A 24,349-nucleotide genomic window follows, 5' to 3' on the forward strand; every position below is an offset into this window, starting at 1 on the left:
GACGTCTAACTGGTTAGTTTGTGAAACCCCGGTTGACTGCTCACATCATTTTACCTTACGGCAGCTTGTTTTTCTCTCAATTCAGCGTTGCTAGCGGGCTTTATTAAGGTTTCTGTGGTGACCCTTATATGTTTTAAAGTACAACAGATATGAAAATAGGGTGTCGAGCAAGGAGACCGATGAATATATAAAATAATGCAGACACGAGATAGTTTTATACTATAAAATTACATTTATCTCCAATGCTAAACCATAATATCTTGTGTAAAACAGACACTGCAATATTATTACTCTGCTGCATCAATTAATCTGATGAACAATTATCAGGGCTTTAAAGAAATGCTAATTATCATTCTGTGTTCCCTATGATGTATGCAGTATAATGGCTAATCCACAGGTGCATACAATTTGTCAGACATCTTATACATAATGCCGTGGGCGTTTGTTCTTTAGGTAAAGCAATATCATGGAGTGATTGCTAAAGGGCAGAAAACTCAGCTGGGACAGAGAGAAATGACAGGATTACTATACAAGTCAGTTACTTGTCGTGTTTGAATTGGCAGGTAATCCATTTTCTTTTTACTTAAACTCAGTCTTCATTTCATGGAGAGTCGCCCGACAATGGACAAATCTGTTCCAGAATCTTTATTATTTTTACCATACCAGAATTAAGAGTACTAAGCTTCCATCCACTAAGGTGGCAGCTCATTGTGAGAGCGTGTGCAGGGAGCATTAGCTGTATGTAGTGGGCATTTATTCATCAAGCATGCACAGACACACGCACACAAGCACACACGCAGAGCACAGAGTGAGAGATATGAAGTACAGAGATAAATCCCTGGTGAGACAACATAAATGTTAAACAGGGATGAAAAGACAGATAGAAAGTGACTGATATAATGAGGGAAAGGAAAGTCCCCAAAAGGCCAAAACGTGGAAATATGAAAAAGTATATGAAGCACGGGACTGTCACTATGGTAGGAAAAGAGGAAAGACTCCTGCTTTCAATGTGTCTAAAAGTGTTGAAAGCACATAGAATGAATGAGACAAATAAACTAATGTATACTTTATAGACATTAAACTGCAGTTAAGCTGCTTGGGTTTTGCTGAATATTGCCAACATTCTACTTTAAGAGAAGAATTATACTATTTACAATCATAGCAAATAGGGGAGGCAGAAAAAAATGGCATAGAGTGCACTAAAACAAGTTAGTAACACTTCCTAAGGTAGTGCTTCTATTAATTTATCACTGAGTGCATAGAAAAATTCCATTGTATTGCAGGGAGAAGATGTAAACTCCACACAGTAAGATTGGAACCAACCAAGAATTGAACCCCACCTTGCTGCCAATTGATCGTCTATGAAATTAGATTGACACAATATTTTTTTTTTTTTTTTGGCACAGTCACCATTTAATAGCACCTTTGAGTACAAACCATTTTACCTAATCTCAGAACATTACAGTGACTTGTGCAGGTCATTCAACCAAAGACAAAGCTGCATCTTAATAAAGGTCGATTGGGGATGATTTGGAGATTAGAAATCCAAAAATATGCAGGCATAGTACTTTGCAGGACTTCTTTAGTCACTCAAAAGATAAAGAAACTTAATTGACATGGTGACTTTGGCACTTGTGGAAGGAGTAGAAATCATTTAAAAATGAATTAGCTAACAACTGCCTAAGAGATAAATGTGACGTCTTATTGGGCAAATGTGTGTTCAAGGTGGATTTTGTAATATGTTCCCCCTGATATTTGTGATAAAATGGAATACATCTGGCATCATCAACATATTGGCAAACACTTCACGATTTTCTATCTGAGCAGGGAAATTAAAATAATGTTAAAGGCATCTCACATCAAATACTGGACAGCTGTCTAGCATTACACGGGATGGATTCCATTTAGTCTAGGCATATCAGAGCATAAACCTTGCTGACCAGTTCAGTTACCAGTGAGTAAACTTCAAATTCCAAAATTTCACTTAGAATAAATGTATTTCAAAAAGTCAGCCAAGTGAGTGGTTGTACATGGCAGCATATTTGGACCTTGGGATAGTAGGGGTAAGCAATTTTAATTCAACTTATGTCAATCTTGGGTAATAGAAATAACTTGATTCTCATTTTTGGTTTTTACACCCCTTCAGTCCAAATAAATGTTGAATTGATTGTCATTTATTATTCCATAAAGGACCAAGTGGGTTAAAACAACTAATGAACAGTACACCTTTTCATCTATTTGATCTCTAATAAAAATGGTCAATTGATTGCAGAGAGGTGGTGCTTGTTTCAGCGGGAAATTCATCGGTTAAACGGTATTGGTTAAAGAAATACAGAACCCTCAGCCCTTTTTAACATCCTCAGCTTGAATCCATAAACCATATTCCACTTATGTAAGGATTACTTGTTTAGCTCACACAATTTTAGAACAAGTAAAGGTTATGAACTGAGGTTCCATTTTGCATGGGTAGAGTGAGTGTGACTCTAGATATCCAGAGTGTGCTTTGGTAAATGTGTCAGCCCACAATGTCTACAGTCCAGATGAAACAACAACACAAAGCACAAAAGGGGGAAGAAAAAAACTGAAAAACTCTGACAGAGAAGAGCGTGGGAGTGAACAAGCAGAGCAACTACATATGAACTACAGGGAATAGAAGTAGGAAAACAGAAGAAATGTATGCCAGAGAAACATCGACTGACAAAGCAAGAGGACAGAACATTGGCGCAAAGACAAACAGATGCAACAAGAAACAGCAGGCTGACAAAAGAATGGAAAAAGCAAGGTAACAACTCTTTGACCCAGATGGGCACACGGACAGAAAGACCAAGCTGTGTTAAAGTGCTGGCATATAAGAAGGGTGTCAAAGTAGGGCTCTGGTGGAGAGGGCACTGTGAACGATCGAAGCACAGCACACCATGAGCCAAGAAAGAATCCCTTTGTGTCAAAAAAATAATAATAAAATGTCCACATAGACTACAAAGTAGATAACTGACAAAGTTTCAATCCAGAAAATGGACAACTAGGCTGAAACTTGTCACTGTGTGAGCAAAGGCAAGCTACTGAACACAGAAATGAATAAGCCATGAGTTTGTAAAATAGAGTGCAGCTTGCAGAACAAGGCCAAACAAGCATAACTGGATCAGGTTCCGCGCTGTGATAAACTGCCGTCTTGTTTAGGGTGTACCCTACAACTTGCCCAGTGTCACTTTTGAGGGATAAACACAAGAAGTACCAATAATCCATTAAATTGTCGATGTACAGTCTGTGTGAGCACAACATTGCTTTTCACATCATATCAGGATATTAAGTAAAATGCAGAATTTGATACAACTGACTTTGCTGAGCCACAATAGTCAATTTTCAATGAAAAATAAACCAAAAAAGTGAATCAAATAACCCAATTTTAATCCCAAGAGTCAAGAATAATACAGTACTACTACTGTATGATGTAACGAACATTATGTATTGTTCTGTTCAGTTTATTACTGTGCATTGTTAACAGTGAACAATTGTTCAATTTCTTAGAAGGAAGGCCAATTTTGCACTTCAATAGCAAGGTATTGCGCTTTCTTGTAAATTATGTATTAAAAAGGAACCACGGCCAAAGAAAGAGCAAAATAACTTCCCTGATCCGACACCCACAGACCTTGGGCATGGGGCTAAATTTAGCTTTTTAATGTGTATTAAATCACAAAAAAAACTGCACCTTTAACACAGTGGAAAATAAGAGTCTCAAATGGAAAATGAGCACATAAAGCCACTGGTGCTTTCATGAGTCACCTATAGATCGCCTAATGTCATCCAAAACACCCAAAAAAAAGCAGCTATGAAGAGATGCTTTGAGGAACAAGCTGATCTGTGAAAACAAATATGAAAATGATAAAAAGGTACTACAGCCTCAAAATACTGGTTGCAACGCACAGAGAACCATTTTAACACAATAGATTTAATACCAGTCTATTAAAAACCAGTCCTGTGAAAAAAGTCCATGTGCAATGGAACGGTAAAAGGGATGTGAAGCTGAGGCTACTCAGTATTTTCCAGTAGAAAGCTATTGAATGCGTTAAATCCATGCTAAAGTCTATTAAAATGTTGAAAGAGCAGAGCTCTTTAATGTTTATTGTGTTTAATCAGTAGCCTCCTTAATGCATATGGATTCCAAAGAGACAAAAAAAAACAAGAAAGAAGATGGGTGCATGACTGATGAAGATACTTCAGTTCAGAGAACACACAATTGTGAGAGCAATTTAGCATATAAACATCAGTCAAAGTAAGTGGGTTCAAAAAGTGCAGGGTAATAAAATGAAAGGTTTTAGAGGGGAATAGTACATTCAAATAAAGCCCTTACTTGGACAATCACAACTACACCAAAGGAGGCTGTATGTAAAATAATCATTGGGGGGAAGCAGCATATTCTTAAGAGAAAAAAACTAAAATTATTTGTCATTTTATTCAATATAAGCCTGGGAAATAATGTGATGTCTGTGTCTTACTCTGTTTTTTATTTTTATTTTCCAGGACCTGGGTTACGTGAATGGGTTGTGCACTAAGGACTCCTGTTACAGTCAGTTTCTGTCGGACTATTGCATTGCATACTCCTGTGTGTGTGTGTGTGTGTGTCAAAACATCATTTCGATTCTTTTGGCTTTGTACGGATATCTTTCTTATTGTGATTGTTTTTGTAGGTTGACACTCAAAATTTTAAAATAGACAGTCCGCAGTCTTGACCTGCCAGTCAAATGGTGACTGCAGCATCTGTGACCACATTTCAAACATTGTCATAATCTGTCAGAAATCACCAGTTCTGCGTGCCTCAGGCAATATGAATATTTGGTGCTTCGAGCCATGTGTTCCATCCAGGTAAAAGAGAAAGCATTGAGAGCCAAGTGTTCAAAAGGAGTAAAGCTCAAAAGCACTATGTTATGCTCTTTACGGTGAGAGCAAGTAAAAATGGCTCTGTAATAGTGCCAGATGGTGAGACATGATCTTAAGCTGCAACTAATTATTATTTTAGTGATACATTGCTTTGTTGACTATTTTTTTTCCATTTACACAAATGGTAAAAATATTTTATCATCACACAACAAGGTAGGAGACCTTCCTCTTGTCCAGTGTATCCGAGAACATAAAAAGAGAAGTGCAAACATTTAAAGCACAATGCAAAAATAAAAATAACAACCACTTTAGTTACTAACCACAATATCTGTTCTTGCAAGCCCAGGTGGCCATTTAGAACCAAGAGAGATGTACAAAACTAACTATAAAAACATCAATGCAAACTTCCACATACAATTATACTGAAGTGTCGTGAAATGTCTTGGCTTCCACTTATACAGACAAGAGACGTAAATGACAAATCCGTTGAATGTCAAAGCTCCAAGACAATCGAAAGTGATATTGATTTCTTTCAGGAAGGAATACACTTCAAAATGCACGCTGAGTAATGCACATAGGTGCTGGGCAGCTCCACCATTATTGATCTTTGAATTAGCTAATAAGATGGGTGAGAAATGGACAACATATCAGGGGAAGCAAACATTTCACACTTCAATCAGGAAAATGAAGAGTAAAACAGACAGGAATTTCAACCTGACTTACAATTCAATAGTCAGTCAGTCAGTAGAAGTGACAATGTTATAGGAACCAAGGTTATGTTCCATATCATTCAGTAACTTGTGACAACGGAATGCCCCATGTGACCATCATTAGAAATGGCACGAGCAAAGAATGGAACACACCAAATATTTAACCCTCTAGATCAGATCAGTAAGGCAAACATGGTAATCACTCAATGTGCCATGCTAATTTAAAAAATATATGTAAAAAAATGAATAAAAAGTAAAAATCCCCATATTTTTTATGATAGAAATGATATCTAAAAACAACAAAACTAAAATGCATGCCTTGACAGAAGCGAGTTAAGAATGTAATGATCATTTTGATCTATTACTTTTTTTTAATATGAAAATTAAATTACATGACACATAATACAACGTCTCCAATTATAACCAGGATATATTCAGTGACCAAGGTTGATTATGTGTGGGTCACAACGAGAGAGTTTGTACGGTAAATAAATCAGCTACTCCCACGCCAATACGTTTAAGTGGTATCTTGGCAACTGGAAGCGCTACTTCAATAATATAGTGGCTTTAGGCAATGGTTTGCAGACACTCTGAGTTTCATGGTTCAGCACCATGGAGAGGGAAAGCATTCTAACTGCAATGCAAAGAGACAGCCAACATGTGTCGCCATCCAATGAAACCCTGCACTTTCAATGGAAAGAAACAATGTTTGTTTGCTTTTCACAAAGCAACTAGAAAAACTCAAGCCTTCCAAAAATTATTCAATTGGCATTAGACAAAATGTGGCTTATTTATACCTATATTTGTCAACATTGAAAAATGATCATATTGTAATATTAATGAAATGATATGCTGTGATATGTTGTAATGTCATACATGGTTCCCATATAGGTTATGGATTTTGTATTATTTTGTTTCGGTACTGAGCACTTTGGAATGTATTTATACATGTTATTGTTACACAGTTGCCATGTCAAATATCTGACGATGTTTTTCCTCTTGTAAATTCATTATACTGCTTTTATTTTAGATCATGGTGAGGGGAGTACTGATGATAATTAGCCCTCTGGCTTATTCTGGCTTGTTTACTTTTTAATTGCATTGTCTCCTTTCAAATAAGATAAACTTCAATAAATGAGATGATGCACATGGCTGTTTGAATTGATGCAAATAGATCCTAAAACCCATTGCCTGTCTACAATCAGGTATTCTGAACATTTGGGTTGATTCATGAAAACCTATTCCGAATTATTGAGTGCAAATTTCTCCACATAACACATGTTGAGTGTTGGTTGGCTATATTTCTCCACATTACATGTGTTGATAAAACATGACTGCGATTGAATAGCAGAATTCATTCTTCTTCCAACAGGTGCCACCTCCAAATTGGCAGGTGAGTAGTATTTCTTATTTATTTTAGTTAACTTGCCAAACACTGCTGTATACTGTCCGGAGCCTGTACCTGTTACTGTGAGTGATAATCCTATCATGTCTGTTTCTTGCTCTGATATTACAACTGTCTTTTCCAGCACCTGGGTTAGCTTAATGGATGGGCCCGAGCGACACACATTGGGCATGAGTAGCACTGAGTATTTAAATACTCCCGTCATAGTCAATTTCTGTCGGACTGTTGACTTGCCGCTGTGTGTGTCCTACGTTTTCTCAGAGTTTCTCCAAATATATCACAAAATGAATACATGAACGGTGGAGCAGTAGTGAAGTGGTTAGCACATCAGCCTCACAGTTAAGGGTCGAGGGTTTGATTACAGGTGGGTCCTAACACAGTGGAGTTTGCATATTCTCCCCAGGCTTGCAAAGGTTGGTTGGTTGAACACTCTTAATTGCCGCTAGGTATGAGTGTGAGCATGAATGGCTGTTTATGTCCGAAATGAATTAACTAATTAATGAATACATTGACCTAAAAAGGTGACAGACTAAATGTTCATTCGTATTATTAGACACGAGGCTGAATGAACTATATTGAAACAAGAATGATAGCCTATCTTATTTCAGTCTCTGACACACGCATAAGGCAACACACACAAACAAAGGAATTATAGTGTTTTAATACGCATTAATGGGGTCTATTCCCAAGGGTTAGAGTGTTGTGTGACTGATTCATTACTATTCTGTGCATACAATCGAGACAAGTTGAGGCAGGGAATCTGGAGGCAGGAAAAACCTGGAGCCTAAACAGAGGAAGAGATTCATCACTCTTTTCCGCTCTCAACTTGTTCCATCAAGTGTCTTTGGCTCTCACTTGGTTTTCAATAGTCAAAAGGATTTATACCTCTCTAAGAGAAATGATCACAATTTTGCTCGACACACTATTTGTATTTGTTCTATGTCCATAAGAATTAACAACTTACAATGTACATTATGTTTGAATGGAGTATTGCTTTTCTTTGTTTACTTTTGTATTTAATGTGTTTTTATATCTACATTATAAGTTGGTAACCCTGCTCTTCACAGGCTTAAATTTGCCCATCCACACACCAGTAAGCACTGGCGCTGCCATCTCCCCTGGGAGCCACTTAGGTATCTAGTGTACTTCAACAGTGGGCAGTTAGAGCCAGAATTGAACTGCTCACCCTGCAGTCACTCAATGACTCACTCTATTTCCTTTTTTTTTTTATTCCAACCCCAGAACACAGAGGACAGGATTCATTAACCTGCAAAACAGCTACATTTTCCGAAAAACTCTGTGCTAGTGATATTTTGAGATGGGCTATTGGGGCAGTGATGGTGCTGATAGTTCTCTGTAACCTTTACACCGTCAAAGATTTTATTTCCAGGTAGGGGGTCGCGGGAGAGCAAGATTAAAAGAGAGATGGTTTACACTGCTTTTTCACTGGAAAAGTGCACCATTCATGTATTAAACACACAAACACTATTGATTTCAAGTAGTATGCACAGTTGCTTAAAACCATTCATTCATATATTTTCTGAACTGCTTATCCTCAAAAGGGCGGCAGGGCATGGTGGGGGGGAGAACATTCAAACTCGGCACCTGGGCTCGCACCATCGACCACAGAACTGTGAGGCCGACACGCTAATCACTACACCCACTGACCCAGGCCGCCATGTCTGAAACCATACAACATTACTTGTTCTGCCTCGACACCTGGGGACTTTAAACCTTAATTAAATGTCCCGATCAGACTTTGCAGAATTTTAAAGCTTTTCTGAAGTCAAACACACATCAGATTTCCAGACAGAGTAAACAGGATAAAATATGATAAGATGGCTGCAGGCTTGGACGTCATACCTATAATTTAAGCACGTTTTATTTCCATTTCTAATATTACCAGAGATGGTTCCTGGTCTGTTTTGAGCAGTTGCCATGTCTCATACTGTTAGGTATGGGTCTAAAATGTTCTAATGGGAACATATTGCATGCTAGTTAAAGAGGGAGTTTGCCTCTCTGCATGCTGAGCAACAAGTAAACAAGAAGTGTATTAAAAAAAAAAGAACCTGTTTCTAAAAATATGTACTGTAGATATAACAATCTCTTGACTTACAATGAGGCTAATCAGTGGGAAGCATTCCCATTGTTTGATTTAGCTTCTCATAAATCGACAAAGATATTTTTAGAAAATAAAATCTTTTTTTGAAAAATTAATGAACTCAACTGGATAATTTCCATGGTACCCTATGCATATCACTCAGTAGAGCACTCCGTACTTAATGTTTTAGAATGGCAAGAAAAAAAAAGAAACAAGAAAGCTTGACATTTGTGGAAGAACAAAAGAGTAACCCTGCAAATTCCACATGGCATTTTATGCATGTGCTCCTTCTGCTGGATGTCAGACGCATCAGCAATGCATGTTTAACGCCCAAAGGATGCGGACAAAACAGTGGCGCAGAGCCGCAAAGTACTTGAGCTATTATTGACATTTCCACATGAGATCACCAGGAGATCAAATCAAATCAGTATGCCTTAAATGTCCTCCCAGGTGACAAAATGAATTTAGTCACCATTGCTCTTTCATTCGCTTTATTGAACATGCAACAGTCAAACAAAGACTGCCTGTCTGCAACTAGCTCGTCTGCTCAGTTCCACTTTTCACTTCCCTCGGCCCAGCTTGCCTCATAAAGGGATACACCCTTTTTTTCCAGGCATCCATCTACACGGCAGCATGATTTAGGCATATTTAATTTATCAATGACCCTAAATTCCCAGTGGTTCAACCATGACATTTTTCTTGTAATATTCTTTTAACTCATGGAAAAAAAAGATTGCATTTCACATGTAAAATCACATTTAATTCATATTGACTGAATGCAAGGGATCGTAAAACACCATATCAGTTATAGACAGTTCTGAAGTCTAAAACTGCAATAAATATAAAACCTCCTTGCAGACTGGAAAACAGTCTCCCATTTGATCGCTGTCTAAAAGGTGGAAAACGCAAAATTTAGTTTTGATAGAATTTGCTATAGTATTTCACAGCAAAGTTATCAAGTGGCTTGAAAGGAACACCAAACTTTGAGAGCCGTACTCAGCCACTTTTCTCATTCTCTAGATAATTCCTTAGCGTGAACATGCTGTCAAGGCATGGGTGCGAGGAATAAAATCTGTAGGTGCTGAAATGCTAAATGGATTAGGGGAGCTGTTAAAAGGTAACTGACATCCCTTGAGATGGGCACATTGAAAAAAATGGGTCTCCCATTAAATGGTTGTGGTCTCTGCAGAGCAGCGATAAAATATGAATAGATTAGATGTCCCACAAGGACAAAATGGAGATGCTCTTTTAGGAGTTTACAACAGGCATGATGTCCCCAAAGAAAATTGTGATAAAATCTCATATTTATAAATGGCATATACATGAAAACTGGAGGGCCATATGTGTTAAACTGACAAAACATTGCAATGTCATAACCACTGCAATCCCAGGATAATACACGCCAAATATTTTATCTTTGAATGTCCCCAGAGTATTTCCTGGACTAATACTTCCATCTTCTATACCCACTTTTCACTTCTTGACTCATTGGCTCCTCATTAACCATAGAACATATCTTAATTATGTTGCCTCACACCCACGTACCTGTATATTCTTACTGATGGTGATTCAGCATTGACCTTACAAAGCCTTTATGATGATTTTCCCTCACTCTTCAGTACGTCACTGTCCCTGTCACCAACATATTTTATAAGCCTCACATGAGTCATACGACCATCAATGTAAAACAGGAAAGTTAATTTAAACCTCAGTGTCATTACTGTTTCTCCTGCCATCGTGCCGTTTTTATCCATAAATCTTTTCTCTTACATGCAGCCTCTTTATTCCACTTTTTTACCACTCGACTGTCACTCGTTCATCTCATTTACTTTCTACTTGAATGTAACTCCACTATGCCATATATCTTCTTGGTTTTAAATTGTGCCTGCCTGGTAGGAAAGGAGAATGATGATGAGTGATATATGAATACATTTAAAAAAAGTCTATCATTCTACAACATACACACAAAAGAAAGCTAAGTATCAGACAAGATAACCAAAGTAAACAGCCAATTGGAGTTCACATAGAAAAAGCAGTAATTCATACATGCATTAACGCCTACAGTCCTCTCACAGGCGGTATTTTTGAACAGCTTAAAAATTACATTTTTAGAATATGGAAAGAAGCCCAGATATTTGAAAGAAACCAATGCAAGCACAGAAATAAACATTAACATTTCACACAGAGGGCCAGAGCGGAGTTTGAACCCTGAGCTTCAGAGCCGAGAGGCAGGCACCAGAAAATTGGACTTGAGTCATAGGGACTCAGACTTGGGTAAACCTGCAATTTTGTTGACTTGTGCCTCAACTTGGACTTGAAGGAAAAGCCTCAGACTTTACTTGCTTTGGCTTATGTCCAGTGAAAAATGCAAAAAATGCCAAATCTAAGACTGCAATACCATGATTGGTAAACAAGAACACACCACATTTAACTCTGCCTGCATCATTAGTAATTTCAATAAGCACATTAGACAAGAGTCATCATCGCATTGTTTAAAGTGGTACGACAAAATACTTTCCCCCCTGTACTACTTTGTGTGTAAATGTGTGTAAGTCTGCTGTAAATAGAGTGAATGGTCCCTTGGCCTTTTTGTACTTTTAAACGCCTCAGTTTCACAAGTCTATAGATTGCAAAAATGTCTGTTAAAAGCCTTATGATTTATGTTTGCCGAAGTAATATCTTTTGAGTCTTGTGAGAGTAGGTTTTATTATTTTTCGTTCCGGGACAATGGGGTTGGTTATGAAAGTTGGTATTGTCAACTCAAACCCCAGATGGCAGCTAAAAGGTGTGCGATGTCGATATTAGACTGTTACATGTTGATGATTTCATATAGCTAACAACAACTTCCTTCTTATGGCTGCCTCAAATGACATAAGCAAGCTGTGACAGCTGTTTGTTAAGTGATGCATTGTTTTTGGACACTTCAAATGTGTGCCGCAATTATATAATTCAATTCTGCACCATTTGGTGGTGACAGTGTTCTGACAAGTTCTCCACAACACATAACACAACACAAAGAACTGCTCTGCACACTCTCCCTCAATTGTGCCAATGTGTCAGTATGCACGCACACACACACACACACACACACACACACACATACATAGCCAAGCCAGACGTCATTGATAAATTGGTCTTCCGGGCTAATGGATAATGGATATGGATAATGATTCAGAAACAGTTTTGTCTGTAGCACTCTAATCTGATTCTGGGTATGAGAAAACCCCAAAACTGGCCAAGTACGCAAGAGTGACGAAGACAAAGAAACAAAGCCCTTTTAAGAGAGTTTAAATGAGATGCTTATTTATAAAGAACGCTGGCAGTCAAATGGTACAAGAGGGAGTTTTGTGCAACAGTCAAAGCTCAGTAGGATCAGGAAGGAAACGTTTAAATAGAGCTGTATTATGCAAATGAGCGACCCATCAACAGATCACTCCCAAATTGATTGCATGCATGGCCACACATTCCAGAAATGTCCCGCTTGTTTTTTCCCAGCTGTCACATGTTGGACTCCACTACACAAAACAGCATGTTGCTTCCTGCTAACATTTTTTTGTTTTAAATAATAACAAAATAGATAACTTCGTAAGTCATCACATTATACATGTAAAAGACCAGGGCTCTCAACACTACCTCCTTAATATGATAAAAGTAGAGCATTATTTTCTTTTTTTTAGGAAATCTGTTAAAAGTATTCAGTGACTAAATATTTATGTAAAGGCATTCCCCAACTTGCATTATTTGTGAGTTGGGTCTTTCTTAAGAGGAGGTATAACTGTATTTTGGGCTTCAACCAAATCAATGCAGGCTCTTTTTCCCCAAAGTGGAATCCTTCAAGCAAGAGGAAATAGAACACATCTTAATCCCATGGATGCTCGATTGAGAGATTAAGAGGTCAACATCGACAGCATCCGAAAAATATTAAAGTGGCATACAGCAATCTCTGCCAGCACAGGTACACAAAAGCCAGGTGTAAGACAAGTCTTGGATGCAGACCTTCAGCAGGATATCCTCACAAGAGGGCCCGAGCATGTGCCAAAACAAAAGGCTCACAGCTACAGCTGCCAGGCTAAAGAGAGTTATGTCAGATGAAGCTGGAAGAAAATGAGAACAGGAAGACTACTGCCCCATGAACAATTGTTTAGGTCTTCCTCATAGCAGATGATAAAGTGATCTGAATGATTGACCTTTTTACATCCATACTATATGACTAGTCGTTTTGCAAATTGGATTATTTAACTGTCAATAGTTCAAGTCAAACCCCAAATTATTTAAAGTTGGAGTCTGGGTGTCTTTTAAAAGTTTATTTTTCAAGCAAGTCCACACCAACTGTGTACTCATCAAGACGGCAAAGATTCATTTAGTTATTCCCATCACACTTGAATGTTCCCTCCAGCCTGAAGGCAGTCACTTCATGCTGACTTTAGCACTATAATTCCTCTCCAGTTCCACTGCCACAACTGATAAACTGAAAAGATGACAAAAAATATATATTTTACAAACTAATCCTTTGAAACTTTAATTAAAGCCTTAGCAAGATGAAGCATTCTTATTATCATTGTTCACATACTCCATTTCAACTTATCCCTCATAATAATTGAGCTTCTTAACCATTTGAAGACTCCCCGCTGTCAAAATCTTTTGTTTTTAATCACGTCAACAACCGACTATGGGCATATTTGTCAGGTTAAGATCAAAGAAGAACTAATGAAAGATATGTTGATAGATAGAAGATACATGGCTTACGTAAGGTGCATTTGTCAAGCTGCTAGCAGATTTAAATGTAGCTTCACTTTACTAAGCCTTTCTCAATACCCCCTGGCTCTCCTGAGTTTCCAACCAAAGCAACACTCTCCAGCAACAAATCTGAAGGTTATGCACTATTACCAGTAACCACCCAGAAGACTCAGTAGCCAACTCGTTGCCAGGCAATGGCAGGACAAAAATTCACAATTTGGAAAATCTAGAGTAGCGGTGGGCAAACCATCCCCCAAAGGACCACCGTTGATGTGGGTTTTTAATCCCAACCCATCCAGTGGACACCTTTTGACCAATCTGGTGTCCTAAAAGTGCAATTGGTGGATAGCAGTGAGGCGCTTCATGTTTCCATGGAAACCCCATTGGGTAAACACTCTTTGCTAGATTGGTTGAAACAGAGAGCAGTAGCCACTGTGGCCATTGAGGACCACTCCTGACTTAGTTTCTAAACAAAAGCAATACTAACCAAAAGCAATACTCTTTTTGTAAGTATTAGGTTACAATCAAGATACCATTTTGCAGTCTCACAACCCAGAGAAAAAACATTGATTTAAAACATGGTGAGAACATAGATATTTTTAATACAACTCAAACATTTGAATTTACTGCGTGTTATAAATAAATTGGAAATGGTCAATTTGGCATATGCATGTTTGCTGATAGTACTTGAATGTACCTGGTGTGTCAAGTGTGAAAGAAAAATAAGCCGAGACAACTATTGATTTCCCTCCCCTCTAGATCTCCCTCTTCACACACTACTCCCTCACCACCTGCTTTCCCATAAGCAGTTATCCAATTAGGCGATCCTTATTGCATAATCAATGGCGACACGGACACACTGACATGCATGCCACACACGTGTGTACAGACAGCTAACTTCACCTGTTTTTGCAAGGATTGGGTTACTATCAAGATACCGGACAAGCTATAGGGGGTGAAATTTAAATGGAACTGACAGATGTACAACCACAATTAAGTAACATGATTGGGTGAGACTGCTTGCAATACAGTATGTCAAGGCTGAAAAACACATACATTTACTTATTTTTTTCCCCCCAAGCACAATATTTTTTTATGAACACGAAACATCTGACATGATTTTGATGCCTACAAATTAAATAGTCTGGTGTTTTATTCAAGTAATAATCTGTAATCTGTTTGTTTTTCTCTGTATTTATCTTAATAGATTTTTTTTAAAGTTATTCTTTCCCCTTCAATCTTTCCATATATCCTAGTGGAGGGGGATCATGTAGACTGAGTGGGGGTATTGGTCATGAACAAAAATGCACTCCCTGTTGATTAAAAGAAAATCCATATATTTTTACCACAATGATACAAGGTAGAACTATAAAAATTAAGTATTAATTTAGTCCCCCAAGAATAGATTTAAAGAGAACATTTTAAGAGAATGAAGTTGTAAATATTTGATGGTGCAAAGTATTTTTCCCCACACAAAATGGTGTACTGACTTGTATAAAAGTGTAGGAATGAACACTTTAGACTCATTTGGTAGTAGTACAACATACTAAGATAAACACATTTCCATGAGATTAACAGATATATTTCAACCAGGTAAATTTGAGGTATTGATGGAGCCCTAGGAATTAAGATATATATATAAAGTAAATAAATAATAGTTTTACCTTGACGTTGACAGCAAACTAGTGAGGACTGCACCAACAACACCACACCAAAAAAACAACAACAATGTGGAGCTCCTTACCTTCTTGTACAGCCTGGAAAGGGTTGTTTCCATCCACGAATTCCACAGAGATAGTGATCTTCTCTGTTTCCAAGATCTCATTGTTCAGGTTGAGGTCTGCCACCGCAAGGCGAAACACCTCATCATCTTTCCGTGCCGCCTCGTCAAAGATGGCGCCTACAGACAAAAATCAGAAAAAGATCAAATCATTGCTGAAATATACTTGATTTGTGCTCTTATTAATTGCATGTATTTGGCAGAATATGGTACAGTACGAGCAAAAAAAGAAAAAAATTGAATAATTTCCTTACACTCGTCATTACCCACAAACTAAAGGAGCACTAATTGTGTTAGTCGAGGTGCAGTCAAGTGCAAAGTGTGGAGTGTGTGTGCATGTGTATGTGAGAAAGCAATTGACTGAGGGTTATATTAATAACCAAAAAGGTTATACTCGCTGATTAAGTTGGTAGAGCTGGGCCTGTAATTGGTGCTACTGCTCAATGGAAAAAAAAAAAAGTCTAATGTCTCGCAAGATAAAGCAAATTCCTCTAAATTTCAACAGAGGTTACGAAGATAATGCTTTTTCATGTAATATATGAAAATTAGGAAATCTAAGAAAACATCACATCATTTAAACCCTTTAAGTCGATGCTATTGACCGTGGCAAAATGTGCACCTATAATTTTTCCTAAGACCAAAGGGTCGATTCCTAATCTTTCGGCACCCCTGAATCCTATTTTGCTGCCAGTGGGTTGGCAACATCACAAATGTGTGTCCAATGTGGTTCGTGACCCCAGTGTGTGTAAAAGTAAGTTGAGTTTGCTTGAATCCAAATTTAGGACAATGTTTAGCTGGCAGCTGATCAATGTCCAAAAGACACTAGATTAAACTGAAGAATGAATGAATGCCAAAGTATTATCTCTAAGTGTCTCTATGCATTGAGCATGGTCACACATATGGCACAGAATGAGAGATATGAAGTGCCACACAGAAACAGAGGAAGATGAATATGTTGCTCTTTCTGGAGGGGTAACAAAAATGCAAAGCACTAGACTACTCTAGATGACCATTAAATTGAAATTTGGGCTTTAAATATAGTTTGTCTACACAGTATGGAAGCTAGAATTAACTAATAACATACAGACCAGAGTAAACTGGGATAGGCTCCACCCCAACCAATTACACTAGTCAAGCAAGATGAAAAACCATGGGTGGGTGGCTTATGCCATATATTATGACTGTGAATAAAGTAAGTGTACGGTTGACATTTTTCATATTGACTTACGCAGCCTCCACCTGATACTGGTCTCTATTTTATTATTATGTTTTCTTGATCCAAAATATTCAACCTTTCTGTTTGTTCTATGTTGATAACGTTGTTCATGTCCAAATTCACTTTGCACTCATTCTAATTAACCTCCAGAAGGACAATTCAAGTTTGAAAAATAAGAATTCAGTTTTGAAGGCAGCCGTATACTTCATGCTAAATGCTGCTTCATCAGAAGTCCTCATGAAATATGCATCCTTCAATAATGGGAATCATCAGTTCTTGGCAACAGTAAACACCTACTCTTTGAATGAGTATTTGTTCTTTGAACAATTGCAATGTAATATAGATGAGCAGGAACCAACTTGCAGTGAAATTGCTCTGCTACTGCCATCAATTTGTTCTTGATCACACATATGCTAACTATAATTAACTGAGACAATTAGGATTCCATGCACACACTGGAACAGGGTATATTCCTGAACCCGTATTTTACTTAAAAATCATATAAAATAAAAGAACAAAGCTGCAAATAAAATTATTGTAATAAGTGACTAACAAGTCAATTTTATTTATTTATTGATCCAACAATTATTTTGATATCACAGAAAAAAAACTATCATCAATTATGATTCAGATCATGTTTTGGTTGATGGCAGAAAATGGGGGAGAAATGATTAGTGTTTTCCAAAATAAAGCTGACTTCTAAATGATTCAGATTAAAAAAACATTATGATTAAGTGTGCTTCTTCAGAGGAATGCAAGAATCTAAAAACATTTTACAGTGTAACTTCTGTAATTCTCACTGGCTTCTATTGACTGAGAAAAATGTCCAATCCATTTGAACTGGAAGAGGCTAGTCGTGAATGCTATAGACAATCAATCCAATACAAAAATAGGTATCGGCATTAGACCTCAAATCTCAACCCTAAAATTGCTCAATTATAATATTGCAAATGGGTCAGGGGCTAGACTGCTGTTTCTCATCCCTAAACGCGAATATTGACAGTATGAGGAGTTGAAAGTTCATCTCTTCTCATCTCATTTTCCTGCACCCTCTGCGGCCTACGAAACGATCAGCCTTTTAGACATTTTATATGACAAAGTCACATTAATTCTTTTACCGTGCTTCTTATCTTCATGAGAATGCAGATTGTCCCAGTTGTAAACAAAGTCATTGGGGTTATTGCAATGAAATAAGTTTTCTTTTATTTCACGCTGATTATAACAGTCAAGGGCATTCCAGAAAAAAATGAGTTTACTTTTCTTTTTCCAAAGCCCTTCACATTATTGCTTCCATTTACATTAGTCAGAATCTGCTACATTGTGGTGGATTGCATGCCAATTGAATTGCTGGACCTTTCCATTGGGAGAAATTTAAGCATCCCTCTCTTGCCTAAGGCCGTTTGAACAACATGGATGTGAATAAATAGATTACAAGACCAACCGTTTTGGTATTACATCCAAGATATCAGATGGTAATGTGTTAAAAATGTCAAGAGAGAAATCAAGAATAATGACTTGACTCCTGCACGGAGGCTGATGTACAGCCGGTGGCAGAATACAGAAGAGCTTGTCGTTGTGTGTGGATGATTAAAGTGTGGAAGTTGTAGAGAAAGAATATGAATGAGCAATGTGATCATTCTGTATGGTTCAAACTTGAGATGAACGGCAAATCTATGCTCCAAAACATGAAGTTGCTTTGGCGCAAGCTTATACTAGCTAAGGAGTATGCACTTCTCTTAAAGCGCACTCGAGCAGTTAATGAGGGTGTGCTGGCTCGGTGATCCTTTCGCACATAAAGAGAAACAGCTCCCACGATATTCTCTTCCCACCTTTACAGCTTTTTTGTTGCCCCTGTTCTAACGAGTTTGGCTAGTTCATCGAGGTATGCTCCCTGTTTGCCCAAAGGAGCCGTCATGACCGCAATAATCAAAAAAACGCAAAGTAGGATCACCGTTATTATTACCACATACCATACTATTCTTACGGCCACTCGAGGTGGTGCGCAAACACGTTGCTGTAAGTAATGTCATGTATGTAATGACAGACTATTCATTTTCTAAATATGTTCCTCGCTGATCAATTCAAGTATATTGGTATGCACGAAAACATCAAAGTATAATATAAATCAAATTACCAGATAATAGCTGTGCTCTACATAAGCTGCTGTCAGCAAGGGGATCTTACTTTAGTAGCCCAAACTCGACAGAATACCGTAAACTTGTCGACACGTCTCTCTCCAATAAGTAACATGGTATAATACGGCAAAAATATTTTGAAAAAGAAGAAATGGACAAAAGCAGCCAATAGTCTCAGAACCTTAAGGGTTCAGAGGATTAATGAAGAAATCCCCAAGGTAACCTGCCTAGTGCAAAGGCGGAATCTCTTCTTTGCCATCTCTCTCTCACCCCTTTTCATCACAGGTTCTACATTAATTTGTCCCATCATTAAGGAGGCAAGGGGCCAGCAGAAATTTCTAGCCATAGTTCACTTTGCAGCTGAGTCTTTTGTCAAGTTGTCACCATAGCTCTGCCAAGGTCATTGTTAATGCCAGAATGTGCCAGTAGAGTTCATCTTCATTCACGCATTGCAGACTGCTACTGCTGATAGCCTTGGTTTTGCCTCCTCCAATACGAATGAGCTTTAGGTGGGTGGAAGCTCTCTAGACCCTGCCCCCTATCATTAGCCAACAGCTCAAGCACTATCTAAAAGTAGCCAATTCACCGAACGGTCAGTCACCAGTCTGTCACAGTGACAGATCCCATTAACCAAAGGACGGAAAGTTGATGGGTTTGTTTCTGCCTGCAGTCACATTGTTGAGCAGTTTCCTGTGGGGTTAAGTCTAGAAAAAAATCTATGTAAGCGCAAGATAGGCAACAGTGAAACACAATCCAATTTTAAGCACTGTTGTGACCAATGTCAGCAAACGCCTGTGTATCAGAGAAATCTAATCTGGGTTGATTAAGTGGTTGTATCAACTACAACAGGGGTGTCCAAACCAGTCCTCAAGGACTTCTGTTGGTGCAGGTTTTTGTTACAACCAATACACCACTGATGGTTAAACCAATACAGTCTCAGCTGAAATAAGCAGCACCTGACTGTTATAAACTGATTTATTCTTGTATGCAGAGGCAGAAGGGGTGTTAGGGGTGTCGGCGGACCCAGACCTGAGCCTGTAGGGGTCCCGGTTTTATGGCCAAAAAGGTAGCGTGTTTCGAAATATACATGTAAAAGACAGAAAAATAGAGCAATATGTTATCAGAAGAATAGGCTCAATAAGCATAAAAAACTCATATGTAGTATTTATATAAAAGAAAATATGTAATTTAACTAACAAAGTAACAAACTGCAGCTTTTAAAGTATTTAAAAGAAAGTAATGTAGAGTTAGTGTATAACTACATTCATTGAGCTTCTCCTAAAACCACATTACCGCATGCATAAGAATTGATTTGTTGAACTTGAAATTTTAGCTTCGGCTCTCTTTTTTTTCTTTCAATATTTCTTTCCTCCATGACTTAACCTCTTGTGATTTCATCCTCCCTAGCTTTAATGCAGAACACCCTTCTCTTCATTCTACTTTTCCTCCTCATAGTTGTCTCTTGCATATATTCATTTCTTTCCAACAATCTTCCGTCAGCCCTCAATTTCCTTCAACACCTTCTGCCCCCCTTTTTCTCTTCCTCTTTTTCCTCATTCACATTACTTCTTTTTTCTTCAACAAAGCACTCCGGCTCATTCTCCACATTTTCTTACACATACATACTGACATTATTCTTCTCCTTCTCCCTGCTCAAAAGCTTTCTGCAAGAATGACTTGTGCCTCAGCACATATATTCTAATACAGGGGTGGCCAACTCCGGTCCTGGAAGGTCTCTATCCAGTCTGTTTTCCATGTCTACCTCCACCAATAAATAAACCTGAATCAAATAATCAGGACCATTATCCAGTTTTTGGAGAGCTTACTTGAATTGATCATCACAGTTAATCATGTACAAATGGTGCGACACCAAAATAATCTATTAATTTTACTAGACAATTCAAATCCATCAAATAGCTCAACACTCAGAGAATTGTGCAACACCTCTGAATGTAAGCAGCTTTCTTTGGATAATGTAATTGGTAAAAAAAAATGAAGTACTGTGCAGGTTATCATGGGTAATACGATAATGCAGTTATCTTTAGACTAGCAAAAGCATAGTTTATAATCTAAAATAATTTTTCCCTTCCTTGTTCCAAGTACCAGGAAATCATTTGATATGAATAGTTTTATATATGAGACAGAAATACTTAGTTATTATATTATTGTTTTATATTTATGTTTGAGACATGGAACATTTTCCAAATTGAATGTGAATATTGAAAAAAGGGAAAGCGATGAAAGGAATTGTTAATTATTGCCACTGGAATTACACCAGAAGAATAGCCAGTGATTCATGCCTTTAATATTTAGTTGGCTGTCTAAAGAAGTCTAATTATTAATTATTACTAAGTCTAAGTATGAAACAGCCATACAGACATCTAAATTACCATTAGTCTCCTCAGTGCAACACATGCATGAAATTTGGAGTTCAGACCTATTAAAGATGAATAATATAGAGCTTATCGTGTTTCGAGTCATGGTTGGGTTGGAGCTTCTGCTCACTGACTTTGGGCAAGAGGCCAAGAGAAAGCATACATGAGCTCAGAAGAACATATAGAGACAAGAATCCAAGCCCAAACTTCATTTACAGACTCTCAAGCATACGACAAGCCCATCCTGGGCTCATAGAGGCCGCTGTAGGCAGGTGTGGAGTGTTTCAGATCTATCTCACTTTCACCTTCACCTCCAAACCGCTCTATTTCTGTTACACGTAAAGAGACATAAATAAGAGACCTAAGATAAATAACATCTGAGCACAGATTCCAAGCTCTAATCTCGGCACTTTGAGACAGGTGTGCTAACCTTTTTTCCACCCTGTTGAAAAATACGGTACCACAGTTTGTACATTTAACTTTTTTGATATGTATCCTCTCACACACTTCCTTTTCATCCATGATCCTCCTCTGTTATCCACATTATCCTTTTTCATTCCTCTCTCTCTAGCCCCATGGTTTTGTCCTCTACACCCAGTAAAAAAATTTAGACTCAGGAGGCTTTCTGGCAGAACTAGATCATAGCCTAAATAGCCATCCTCCTTGACCTTGAAGCAGGCAGCTGAAGTTGGCTCTGGGAGAAATTCACTCGATGCTCGACTCGGTAAGAAATACAGTAAAATACAGGGACTGTGCACACAAAAGAACCCAATAAAACAAAGGTAACCCACATAGAAGCTCCCACGCACGCCAACATGCAGAGACCTCTTGTAATGAAGCTATCTGCACCAAATAAAAAGCACAGATATGTTTGATATATAGTAGATAGGAATTGGAAATAATGATGATTGAATGAATATGGCAATTACCTTACTGCTTACATTCTCAAATGAACATTGTCTTGCCAACTATTTTTCTCATCTGCCCACACACCCACCACTTATATATCAGTGGTGGTGAGTTGTCCTCATTCTTCCTGCATGCTGGTTTGTCATCAGTATAAAAAAAACCTCCACATCCAACTCACTGTTCAATCTGCTCCCTTTGTACATTGCATTCTGGAAAAGTACCTTCCTGCCTCAAAAATCAAAATAAATAATTGGCCATGACCATCTATTGAAATGTGGAATCCAGTTATCATTATGGTAATATCCCTTTTAGACACACTTGTCAAATGAACATTACAATGTCTCCCCAAAATGAACCTTTCATTCATTTTCCATAGCTCTGATCCTCACTAGGGTCGTGGGGGATCCTGTCCTGGAGCCTATCGTAGCTAACGGTTGGCCCCAGGCAGGGGGCACCCAAAACTAGTGGCCAGCCAATCGCTGCATTTAGGGAGACAGACAACCATTCAGGAAGGTCAGAACCTACCTAGGATTAAACCCTTGGTCTCAGAACTGTGATGCCAACATACTAACCAATCGTCCAACGGGCCACTACAAAGATGCAGTTGTAATAAAAAAAATAAGAATAAAGAAAAAGCCCCTCTGAAGGGAAAAGTACCTGTCTGTTAAGTGGGATCATCCACTGTGTGAGGGCAATTTATTTCCCCGTTTATTTTGTGTCAGGTTGTCATGCAGATGAATGCAAAACATTCCCAAGAAGTGCTTATATCTGCAATGAGAACACATCCACACACTCCAAATGGTTCTTGGTTTATTAATGACTGTAGTAAGATGGGTGGTCCCTCTGAGTCCAACGCCCACACATAATTCTGTACATATGCTTCCAAACCGTCTATTGTTGTAAGGGAAGTGCTATAGATCAAATTTAATGCCTTAATTATATAGTTTACAAACAGTTTACCAAGATAACATGAACATATTGTCTGTCTAGTTCAACAGTTTTTATGGTGAGATACAAATCGAACCAGCTTGGCTTTGGGGACTTCACTGTACAAGGGTAGTGAAGACATTATGAGATTAGCACCACGTGCAAATTACCTGAGAGGGTTTCGAATTTGGTATTCCAATCTGTTTAAACAATCTGTTTTGAGAATTTCAAGGGATGGTATTCATTCATGGAGCTTTCATAAATCCTTGACATATTAGTGAATAGGCGCAACAGCTTTAGTCAGAAATATTCTCCCATTAATTTTTCTCATGTAGAAAGGTGGCAGTTATCTGACTCTGTTAATGGAGTAATTATATATGGAAAAAGTTAGCCCCATTCTCTGTTGAACTACATTTTCATGCTTCTTTTGCTTAGTCATTATAGGTCTCCGGAACAACACGTTTCTCTGCAGGTCCCTTGTCCAGGATCACTTGTAACTTTATTCCATAGTGATGCGTTAGATACCTCAAAATGATGATTATTAAATGATAATAAGCCATGCATACATTTGGAGATCAATCATTTGATCATGCAAGTTTCCAGCATTACAGTAAACTATGAGTCACCCTTTACTTTCACAGTGGATGTTGCTAAGGCCCACAGTGCTATTCTTGCACCATGCACACACCCTCTCATATGGGAAAAAATGTATGAAGACACAGACGATAAGTGTCACTGATGTTGTAATACATTCGCCTGAATTTGGTGCAGACATCCAAGGTTCATTTCCAACACAGCAACCTTCGAATGTAGGTTGAAATATTAGTGTATAAATACAGTATGTAAATGTGCTCTGGCTGACAACCAGTTCAGAGTTTAGTCCACCTTTGATTTGACGATAGCTTTGTTACAGAGGATCAACTATGTACTGCAATGGACGGAAATTACAAGGGAAACACAAAGGGGCATCCCAGATTGCTGATTTAGTACTATAAATTGCACGTCCGCTCAAGGACAAACATTGAACTCAGAGAATAGGCAGTGCAAATTGAAAAGCCCTCCTGGGATTTTGTGACGGGTGCAACTTTTAATTTTCTTTTTATTGTCTGCTCTCTGTGAAAGAGCAAAAAAGGTAAAGCCGGGTGCCATAATTAGTCAGTTTGTTTAACGACACTGGAA

The 24,349-nt window shown here is 38.1% G+C and overlaps 1 protein-coding gene across 5 annotated transcripts in view; it reads right to left on the reverse strand.

Moving 5' to 3' along the window:
* Positions 1–24,349, reverse strand: part of LOC144195560 (glutamate receptor ionotropic, delta-2) — a 218,755-nt gene that overhangs the window by 148,126 nt on the left and 46,280 nt on the right. For all 5 annotated transcript variants that reach the window (XR_013326101.1, XR_013326102.1, XM_077715284.1 and 2 more), the window contains one exon: positions 15,573–15,728. Coding sequence is in view for 2 of the 5 variants with exons in the window: in XM_077715282.1 (XP_077571408.1) it covers positions 15,573–15,728 (156 nt within the window). In the remaining 3 variants the exon portion in view is untranslated. The remainder of the gene's footprint in view (positions 1–15,572; positions 15,729–24,349) is intronic.

The sequence above is a fragment of the Stigmatopora nigra genome, chromosome 4, assembly GCF_051989575.1.
Source record: "Stigmatopora nigra isolate UIUO_SnigA chromosome 4, RoL_Snig_1.1, whole genome shotgun sequence".
Classification (NCBI taxonomy): Eukaryota; Metazoa; Chordata; class Actinopteri; order Syngnathiformes; family Syngnathidae; genus Stigmatopora; species Stigmatopora nigra.